At 43.9% G+C, this 11,337-nt stretch overlaps 1 protein-coding gene across 6 annotated transcripts in view; it reads left to right on the top strand.

Annotated features, from left to right (window-relative positions):
- The window catches only part of LOC122713199 (insulin-like peptide receptor), a 31,640-nt gene extending 25,192 nt beyond the window's left edge, over positions 1 to 6,448 (top strand). For all 6 annotated transcript variants that reach the window (XM_043933429.1, XM_043933432.1, XM_043933431.1 and 3 more), the window contains 4 exons: positions 457 to 610; positions 1,038 to 1,215; positions 1,350 to 1,518; positions 2,051 to 6,448. In XM_043933429.1, the coding sequence (XP_043789364.1) occupies positions 457 to 610; positions 1,038 to 1,215; positions 1,350 to 1,518; positions 2,051 to 5,167 (3,618 nt within the window). In that variant the 3' untranslated portion in view covers positions 5,168 to 6,448. The remainder of the gene's footprint in view (positions 1 to 456; positions 611 to 1,037; positions 1,216 to 1,349; positions 1,519 to 2,050) is intronic.
- Positions 6,449 to 11,337: the final 4,889 nt, after the last annotated feature.

The following is an 11,337-nucleotide window of genomic DNA, read 5'->3' as shown; positions in this document are numbered from 1 at the left end:
CGGGCGGTGTGGATCGTCGTTTATAATATCGTTTTTTATTATTTTTTTTTTTTTTTTTTAAATCCATCTATCTCGCGTATCGACAGCCGAGATACGATACGAGGTGGCGGGCGAATACGAAGGAAGGGAATCGGTAATAATGTCTCTCCGTGTATTATTCGAGCATCGATGCTCGAATCGGAGGAGGAGGATATAAACGAGGCCCCACGATCCCACGATTCTCGATTCTCGATTCCCACGATTCGCGACAGAGTGGAGGATTCCCTTCCAATTCGCATTCGCAGAGACGTAACGTCGGTTTGCTTGACCCCGCGGGTCAAGTGACGTTAATTAGTCAATCGAATTATTCGGTCGTTCGACCTCCGCCGAGTTAACTTTATCGAGGCTAAATCGATCATTTCGTGCGCTTCAATCCCTTTCTTTTTCCCCCCCCCCTTTCTTTCTTTCTTTCTCCAGATCGGGCTGAAGAAACTTACCGAGATCTCGAGGGGCAGCGTCCGGATCGAGAAGAATCCCGCCCTCTGCTACACCACCACCCTTAACTGGGACCTCATCGTCTCCGCGGGGGAGAACGTGATCAAGGACAACGGAGAGGAGGCCTCTTGCCCCGGTATATATATATATATATATATAGTCTCCTTCTTTCTCTTTCGCTTTTTCACCCCTTCCCCTCCGAATGCATTTCTTCGAATGCACGAATGGAAGAGGAGGAAAACTTTTTACTCTTTTACCCTTTCCTTTTTCCCCCCCCTCCTCGCATAAAATTGTCAATTGTCGAATCGATCCTTTTCTCTTCTCTCTTTCCTTCTTTCCTTCTCTCCCCTTTTTTCCCCGCAAAGGATGGTACTTAACGCGCTAAGTATAGCAATTGAACTCATGGCCGGACATTAAGTGCGCTTAATAGTCGGCATGTCACGAGTCACTCGATTCTTTCGACGCTTTGCGCTCTCGCATGTCAAAGATACATTCGTCGATGCGAAATTACCGCCATTAATCGAGTCTCTCTCTCTCTCTCTCTCTCTCTCCCCTCTCCGCAGGATGTTCCCACTGTCCTGCCGGTTATTGTTGGACTTCCCAGTATTGTCAGAGGATGGAAAAACCGAGATGTCACGAGCAGTGTCTGGGCGAGTGTCACGGCCCCACCGAGAGCAAGTGTTACGTTTGCAAGCATTATCGCCACGAGGGGAAATGCGTCGAGACGTGCCCCGCCCATCTGTGAGTAACAAACTTTCGTCTTCCTCTCCTCCTCCTCCTCCTCCGTATCCCTTCGAGTTACCAAAAAAAAAGAAAGAAAGAAAAATTGGAAAAGATTCTCCGCTCATTCTCTGCTTGCTCGAATTTTTCCACAGATATTCCTATCTCTCGAGGCGGTGCGTCACGAAAGACGAATGCGTAAAGATGAATCGTCTGAGGAGAGTGTACTACGTTCTGGAGGATGGCCTGGCATGGAGACCGTTCAATGGATCGTGCGTGACTCATTGCCCCGACGGATACGAGGACGCCCTCGACGAAAACAACGTACGTTCGTTTCGTTCCGAAAATTCTCGCGATCCCCTCTCATCTTAACTCGATCAATTTCATCAATTCTTGAAGGAGGATTTAAAAAAAATTCCATTTTTTTTTTTAATTCAACGCTCGATGCAAAAAGGAAAAGAAAGTATTAGGTAGAATTCAAGCCATACGTTAAAATGCTAAATCGCCAATTATAGAACGATCTCCGTTCGAGGAGACTCGAGGGTGGTGGTAATTGGCAATTGCGCGCCGACCAAACATGGCGTATAGAAATACTAATAGAGCTACCGATATCGCGCTCCATTCGAAATATGATTTACGCGCGTACATGCATATTTCAAATAAGATATTTTTCCGTTCGCTGAAAAACTTGTCGCTGATATAGTCATACCGGTTCTTCGGCATCGAAGCCGAGAGGAGAACCGATTCAACGACGACTCGCCTACCCACGTTCCTCTTATGTATAATAATATCAATGATGATAAATTATATATATATATGATAATAATAAATTTTCCTATTTTTGTCTGTTTTGCAGATGACCACGTGTCGCGCTTGCATGAACAGTTGCCGGAAGGTCGGGCACGGAGCTTTGATCCGTCACATATCGGACGCCCAAAGTTTCCGGGGTATAACGGTGGTGAAGGGGGCGCTCGAGTTCCAGATACGAAACGGTAACCCGAACATAATGAACGAGTTGAGCGAGGCGTTCGGCCGGATCGAGGAGATAACCGAGTACGTGAAGATCACCCATTCGTTCCCGATCACCTCGCTGAGCTTCTTCAAGAGGTTGAGGGTGATCAAGGGCGAGCAGCTGGACATAAACAACGCGAGCCTTTCCGTGCTCGACAATCCGAATCTGTCGAGCCTGTTCCCGCCCGAGCAGGAGATCAGGATCGAGAACGGCCGTCTGTTCTTCCATTACAACCCGAAACTCTGCCTGTCCAAGATCGTGCAGTTCAGCAAAATGGTGAACATCTCCAACTTCACGGATCTCGAGGTCCAACCCCAGTCGAACGGGGAGAAGGTCGCGTGCAACATAGTGAACATAAACATAACGGTGAAGAATCTCGGCCCCGATTACGCGGACCTGATGTGGGACAGTTACAAGGCGCCCGAGGGGCAACAGTTGCTCAGCTATCTGTTGAATTACATCGAGACCGAGAACGAGAACATCACTTACGAGATGAACGCCTGCGGCGGGAACAACACGTGGCAGATACTCGACGTGGACATACCTAGATGGACGTCGCCCGTTTCCAAGCACATCGCCAATTTGAAACCGTACACGATGTACGCCGTTTACGTGAAAACGTTCAACTCGAGGACAACGAATTTCTTCGTGAACCCGAACGAGGTCGGCCAGTCGAGGATCATCTTCTTCAGGACCAAGAGCACCATACCATCCCCCCCTATGAACGTGATCTCGGGCCCGTACAGCGACACCGAGATCCTCGTCAAGTGGGAGCCACCCTTGTTCCCAAACGGGCCCATAGGATACTACATGCTATCCGCCACCATGATCCGGGAGGACGAGGGTTTGATCTCGTCCAGGGATTACTGCAACGACACGTTGGAGAACGAGCTGGACGCGGAGGAGAGGACGGTGGTGGTGCCCGATGTGACGGTGAAGACGCCCGTCGCGAGCAGGGGCGGCGTCTCGTGTTGCTCCAAGAACCCGGGCCGGAGCGTGGTCACGTCCAAGAAATTCGAGATATTCTGCCACGAGAACACCACCATCAGCTACATATCCCCCGGTTGGAAGGATTACTGCGTGTACAACAACTACAACGCGGTCGACAACCGGTTCTACGAGTTGGCCAACAACCTGTCCACCCCCAGGCCGGAGGACGACAAAGTGGACGCGTCCAGACCGAGCAACGACAACAACAACGACGACGACGACGACGACAATAATAAAGTGGTGGTGGTGGACAAGGACGCGGTCATGTACAACGTGAGCGGGCGAAACAATTCGTACGTGATCAACGATCTGCGCCATTACTCCCGCTACATAGTGACCATAGCAGCGTGCGGCGTCAAGGTGGACGAGTCGAACATGTGCTCGTCGATCCAGTACACGCACGCGAGGACGAGGAAGCGTGGCCGCGCCGACGACGTGGGCAACGTGAGGGTGAGGGTGACCAACAACACGATAGTGGAGGTGTTCTGGGACCTGGTCAAAGATCCCAACGCCCTCACCGTCTCGTACACCATCGAGTACACGAATCTGGACGTGAAGGACGCGAAGAAGAGCACCGAGTGCATCCCCCGGACGAGCCAGCCCCGTACCGACACGGGCAGTTACCTGATCAAGAATCTGAGCCCTGGCAAGTACAGCCTTCGAATGAGGTCCACCTCGTTGGCCGGGGACGGCCGTTTCTCGGACGTCGTCCACTTCTCCATAGACCTGACCGACTCGGCACCCGTCACGTTGGTCGCGTTGCTCGTGCTCTGCGTCCTGGCAATGGCATCGGTAGTGTTGTTCGTCGTGTGGAGGCATCACCGGAAGAGGAAGAATCAGGAGAGATTGATCGCGAGCGTGAACCCCGATTACATAGAGACGAAATACGTGATCGACGAGTGGGAGGTGCCCAGGGAGAGCGTGGAGATCTCGAACGAGCTTGGGTTGGGGAATTTCGGCATGGTGTACAGGGGCGTGTACGACAAGAGCGTGCCGGTGGCCATCAAGACGATCTCGAAGACGGCCAGCCAGAGGGAGAAGAACGAGTTTCTGAACGAGGCGTCGGTGATGAAGAACTTCTCCACGTTTCACATAATCAAACTGATAGGAGTCGTCTCGATCGAGAACCCACCGTTCGTCATCATGGAGCTGATGGAGAACGGGGATCTGAAGACGTATCTTAGGCGGATCCGCGACACCCGCCTCGTGCCGGACACGTGCAGGATCATGAGAATGGCGGCCGAGATAGCCGACGGGATGGCCTATTTGGAGTCGAAGAAGTACGTCCACCGGGACCTGGCTGCGCGCAATTGCATGGTCTCCAAGGACCTGGTGTGCAAGATCGGCGACTTCGGGATGGCGAGGGACGTGTACGAGACGGATTACTACAAGATAGGGAGGAAGGGCCTGCTCCCGATCAGGTGGATGGCGCCCGAGAACCTGTCGGACGGCGTGTTCACGTCCGACTCGGACGTGTGGTCGTTCGGCGTCGTGCTCTACGAGATCCTCACCCTGGCCGAGATCCCGTACCAGGGTTTCTCGAACGAGGAGGTGCTCAGCCACGTGTTGCACAAAGGGACGTTGAACGTGCCACGCGATTGCCCCGAGAACATTCAAAAGATCATGGAGAAGTGCTTCAAGTGGCGGCCCAGCGACCGTCCAACGTTCATGGAGATCGTGTCCGAGCTCGAGCCGTTCCTCGGCCAAGACTTCTACGAGAAGTCGTTCTACCACTCGATGGAGGGCGTGGAGAGCCGCAACTCGGGCCTGAAGAAGCCCTACCATCACGCAGCCCCTATCAGATTCCATTGGGGCAACGAAACCGCCAGGTGGGTCAAGGAGTTCGAGGACAACGTCACGCTGTTGGACCAGACCAAGGCCGGGACCAGCAGGGCGCGCATCTTCAAAAACGGTTTCCAGCACTTTGGTAACGTAACCGCCAACATGGAAGACGTGCCTCTCGATCGATGAGCTCGTAAAAAGCGAGTCCATATATCCATATATATACATACATATATATATATATATATATATATATATATACATACATATATATATATATATATATATATATACACATATATATATATAGAATTTCGCGCGATGGCGCGCGTATGTTCCTTCGAAGGGTCGAGAAGCGTCCCGCCCCCGCCCCCGCCCCCTCCCCCTCTCCCCCGACAAGTCGGAAAACTCGTTCGGATACGATACGTACAAAAGGATAGTCAGGGCGGGGTGAATCGTACGGAACGAGAGGGCCCGACGAGTTCGATGGACGGGGAGAAGTGACAGGCAAGGATGTTTTCTCTTTACTTTTTTTTTTCTCGTTTTTATTATTATTATTTTTATTATTATTATTATTTTTTTTTTTCGTTCTCTTTCCCTCCTTCCCCCTGTTTTTTCTTGCCAACGGGAAGACAGAAACAATGGGCAACAACTCGTGTTTCATCGGTGCTCGTTGACTTTCGATTAGGATCTTGATGATGATGATGATGGTGGTGGTTGAAACGTGAAAAATGATTTTTTCGCGCATTCTTCCTTATTATAGACAGGAACGGAAGCTAAATATGCGCTGAGCCAAAAGTGTCTGATTCTTGGTGTCGAATTTCGGATATTTTTTTTTTTTTTTTCTCTCCTCTCTGCTAGAAAAGCGTAACCAAAACGTTCTTAGTTCTGTTCCTCTATCGTGCAAGTTCTCGAGAAAGTTTGTTCGTTCCTTCAAAGAAAAAGATATATATATATACTTTTCATATGTATTTTTATGGTTTCGTTCTTTTTTTTTTTTTTCCTTCTCATTTGCGAGTATTTTTCGTTTTTCTCTTCCTCTTTCTTCTCCTCCTCCTCCTGTTCCTTCTCTTTTCTTTTCTCTCTAGATTAGTTGATAATTCTAGAATAGAATTCTAGAAGAATAGAATTCGTGAATTCTAGATGATGTTTCTAGCGACACGCGTTTCTGTTGTACTCGTAGCCTTGTAACGCGCAAAGAACTGATTAATTATATTACACGTATTATACGGAAAGAAGTCGCATCAGAGGATACGTAGGATACGATGAATTCATTTGTTATTTCGACATACGTTCATCGTTGATTAAAACTCGAAATGTAGTAGAGTGTATATAACGACGAATTCGTATGTATATATGTGTGCACGAGTTTCCGCGCGAGAAGCGGAAGAAGAGGGCACGCGTCGCGTCGTTACTTCCTTCGTCGAGGGATCCCGATTTCGAAAAAAGTTGCAAGCTCGTCGGAACGCATTTTTGCTCCATTCGTCAAGTCGAAACTCGACGCGTCGTGCATTGACGCATACATATCTCTAACGAACGCTCTGTCAAAAAAAGGAAGGAAAAAAGAAAGAAAGAAGACTTAGCAATACAGAGAGAATAAGAGAATCCTTCTCCTTTTCCCGTAATACGCAATTTAAGGATTTCAAATTTGTTCGGTTCGTTTTCTTTTCTTTTTTTCTTTTTTTAACCGAACGAACCGAATATCGTATTATTTTTCTTCGAAAGAAAGTGGAAAAGATAAGATAGAAAAAAATAAATTGCCCTTCGCGGAGAAAAATCGCGGTGCAGCAATAATTTTATCGATTCTATTATTTCACTAAACTTTTCGCAATGGAAATATAATAATGGAAACGTAATTCGAATCCTATTCTCTTCCCGTTGGCAAGGATATCTTGGTTGAACGGCACGTTTTTTTTTTCCATCTTTATTAGATTATTAGATCCCGTTACGTCACGTTTATCGAATCGTTGTATATTTTATATATGTGTATATATATATATATATATATATATATATATATATATATATATACACATATATATATTGCCTCGACGAGAGAAAGAAATTTATCGTTTTGGACGCGAGATAATCTCGAACGACGTCGTAAACTTTTTTTCTCCCCTCCCCTACGATTCGAACGAACGTTAATTGGATGGTGGCGAAAAATAGAGAACGCGAATGTAATTTCTCGCTTTTGTCTCTCCATAAAGGAGAAAAAAGAAGAACGAAAGAGAAGAGAAACGAGAGATTTGACAAGAAAACATTACCACGAGCATAGATTATACATCTTATCTTTATCCCGCGTATTCGTACACGGGAAACGAAAGAAACATTCCGTTCAACCGAAGGTAAAAATCAGAACCGATCCCCTTCTCGCTCGACTCTTCCTTCCTTTCTTCCTTCCCTTTTCTCCCAACTTTTTCTAAATCCTCTCCCCTCCCTCCACCGAATTCACTTCCAATTCATCCTGTAATTCCAACGTGTTCCATCAAGAAGAACGATCGAGAGAGAGAGAGAGAGAGAGAGAGAGAGGGAGGGGGAAGAGACAGAGAGAGAGGAAGAGGAGAGAGAGAGAGGCAGCTGCACCGCGATGCACCGCCACCCCATTTCGTTCACGAATCGATTCCAGACTGTGTTCATACGACGGAGACGAGCTGCGGCCGACAGAGACAGAGCGAGAGCCAGGGAAGGGGATGACTTAGACGATCGTCGAGCGCTCGAGAATCCATAGACGCGTATACTATACGTAAATACACATATATATTACAGAGTTCCTTGTTCCGATATACGCGCGTGTATCCGCGCGTATTTCGCACGTTTGTTGCGCGTGGCCTTCAAACGTTGTACATAATAATATTTTATTCGCGAGGGAGGATGATGGGGCAGGGAAGGGGGCACGCGCGTGCAAACACGAGTATACGTCGTTCTAGATATAAAGAAGGAGAAGAAAGAAAAAGAAGAAGAAAAAAAAAAGAAATTTGCAATAAGCATGCCAACAATCTTCTCGCAATAAGTAAGGAAACGCATTAACGGTATACAAAGTACGAGATTAATTGAACGTTGTAAACGTTGTAAGTAATAGCGGCGGCGTAAAGTATAGTAGGCGTAAAGTGAAAAGAAGAAAATTTAAGGAAAATAACAGAAAAGAAATATATCTCTATTTTATTGTAACATATATATTTATATATGTATGTATGCACGATCGCTCGTCAATATCCGGACACTTCGACGAGTTTTATACGACGAATTAATGGCAGAAGTAATTGGAACATATTCTTTTCTTTTCTTTTCTTTTTTTTTTCCTCTCTTCGTAAAATTAACAAACCGTGAAATTTTAATCGTCCATCGAAGAATAACCCATCCTATATTTTATTACGAAAAATGTTCTTTCTCTCTGTTCGTCGATCAAAAAGAACTTTTCGAAATAATCGACACGGGAAAATTCGAAACGTCGAGTCTTAAAATTCGCATCGTCTCTTCGATCGTTATTCGCATCGTGATATACCGGGTTATATACACTGGTGGTGATCTGCGGAAAGCCGGTACATAAGATCCATTGCAAATCCATTTATTCTCAATTTTATAATTGAATCACTTCCTGCCTCGAGCGATCAAGTGTCTGGATACTTTTGAACGGTGGTGTGTATGCACGATATATACGTATACATATACATATACACATAGATACACATTCGAATAAGTATTTTTTCGGTGGCTCTATATTTATACTTCGATCGATCGAACGTACACACACATACACGTATATACATATATATATACATATATATATATATATATATATATATATATACACACACGCGTACATATGTACACTGTTAGAAGGGAGGTAAAAAGGGGGGGGGGGAGGGGGACAGAGACGAGAAAGGTGTCTCGTGGCACCGCGAATACATTGGCGCAGGTACAGACGGAAGTTCAAAGAAGACTTATCGACCACTGTTGCGAAGAGTCCTTTCTGCCTGGATTCTTCCCGCTTATCGAAAGACAACTATGTGTTCGATTTCTTATTCTCGGTAATTCGAGTTTATTTCGAGAGGACAATGTGATACAGAGACGAGGATACGAGGATGTTTCGTTTTTCTTTCTTCCTTTTTTTTTCTTTTTTTTTTTTTTTTTTTTGTAATATACACTCGTTAACTATATAGTTTTCCATAAAAATGTGAGGGAGGAATTTAAGAGAGGTTAGAGGTTATGTTATCGAAAGATGAGAAAAAGTTGGTTTGGTTGTAAAAAGAAAAAAGTTTGTTTTTTTTTTCTTTTCTTTTGATCATTCTTCGCGAATCCCACATTTTTTTCGAGATTCGTAAGTAATTAATTAGGATCTTCGTGTTCAGTATTTGTAGTTAATTTTAGAGAAAAAAAAAAAAAAAAAATGTAGAAACGTTGGAACGAAACACCTTGTACGCGTGCAACTGTATCACGGTATCGAAATCTTTTATTTAACTTAAGAATCGACTATCCACAGAAAGTTGAAACAGTATACCTAATTATACCTATATATATATGCAGACGAATATTTTATTATCGAAATAGTGTTTCTATTTTATGAGATATTTGTATATATATTTAACTTATTCGTATTTAATTCGGGGGCGTAGCTCGCGATCCTTTATTCTAATTATTACCGAATTAGAAGTTCCTTTAATTTAGAGCAATAGATTAAAACGGTATCGTACGATTTCATAAAATATTTACTTTAATTTATACACAAATAATAAAAGTAAATAACGCTGATAATTTATAAAAATAGCGAATAAGGATGATTGATACGTAATTAGAAAATTTTGAATTCTGCGAATACTACCCTTTTCTCTTCTTTCTTCGTTTTCTTCGAACATCGATGGATGATGAAACTGGATCGATCCGACGAGATGATTTCTTAATACTTTTGCAGAGAGAGAGAGAGAGAGAGAGAGAGAGAGAGGATGTAAGAAGAAAAAAACTCGTAGACTCGTCTTCGCTTTAAGGATTAATCTATTTATCCGCACGAATAGCATTCAAAGAGAGAAAGAAAGAGAGAGAGAGAGAATAGGAGGGAAAAAGGATGGAACAGGGATAGAAGAAATCTCGATTACGAAAGACATGGCGAGAATTTTTTTTATACACATCGACGGCATATCTTTCTGTCGACAAAGTTTCTCTCCAACTAATTCCGTCTTTGTCTTCTTCTCGCCCTACGGTGATGATTCCTTCCGTAAAGCTGGAATTTACTTGGAAATATTTCTCTTCGCGTTTCGTTTCGCAATTTTTTTTTTTTTTTTTTTTTTTTTTTTTTTTTTTATTTTTCCTCCCCTCGATGAAGATTGATTTTTTTTAATAATGGATAGTACCAGCGAGACCAAATACCATAAAACGGTTGGGCAAACGGCGAGGATACTACGATCGTCGTATGAGAGAATCCTCTCGAAATCAAGCGTTGAGATCGTATCGTCATCGTCGTGCATACGTTGTACATATTATGACAAATAATGATAATAATCGTCAATCGTTAAACGGCTCTGCTATTCGTATATATTTCGTTGGTTGGAAAAAAAATTGACCCGATATTCCTTTCGAAATTTTGATAATTATTGGACGAACGATCGACCAAAAATAGAGCATAGTATAGCAGTTCGACCTTTCGGTAATTTGTCCCGAAATAAGCGGTCAAACGATTGATGGAATTAAACGGATATAAATAATCGTTGAAAATTTTTAATCCATGCTACTTGCGAGGGAAGAAAATATTTGAAGAAACGGATCATTCTCGAAGAATGATTCTTCGTTCCACGCGTAATATACGTATAATAATGCTAAATTAAAAAGAGGTAGGAAAAAAGGAAACAAAGAAAAGGGTAAAAGAGAACGGACAAAATTAAATTAAATTAAATTAAGGAGAGAGAAGGGGGGAAACTGTAGTTTTCTCGAAATACTTTCTCAAAATACTTTAAATGGGCATTACAAACTTGTATATTCGTCGCGAGTCTCGCGTTTCAATGATATACGACTATTTTTTACTCGTTGCAATAAATAGAGATTTAAAAAAAAAAAAAGAAAAAAAAAGAAAAAAAAAATTTGTACATAAGAAAGAAGTAGAACGAGAGAGGGGGAGGGGAGAGGGAGAGAAATTCTATGGTTTCTATCGAGCAAGCATTCACGAGGGATAAATAAAATAAGAGAGAGAGAGAGAGAGAGAGAGAGAGAGAGAGAGAGAGAGATAAAATAGTTTAGAATAAATTAAATACAGAGAGAGGGGGAGAGAAAAAAAGGAGGAGGGAAAGTTCAAAGGAATGTCGGGTCAACAGGGGGGGAGGGAAAGTTCGATAACTAATAAAAAAAGAAAAAGAAAAAAAAAAAAAAAA

This window comes from Apis laboriosa, unplaced genomic scaffold, assembly GCF_014066325.1.
Source record: "Apis laboriosa isolate Shangri-la unplaced genomic scaffold, ASM1406632v1 scaffold23_cov150, whole genome shotgun sequence".
NCBI lineage: Eukaryota > Metazoa > Arthropoda > Insecta > Hymenoptera > Apidae > Apis > Apis laboriosa.
Note: the sequence above shows the minus strand (reverse complement) of the source record. Positions and strands in the feature narration are given on the sequence as shown.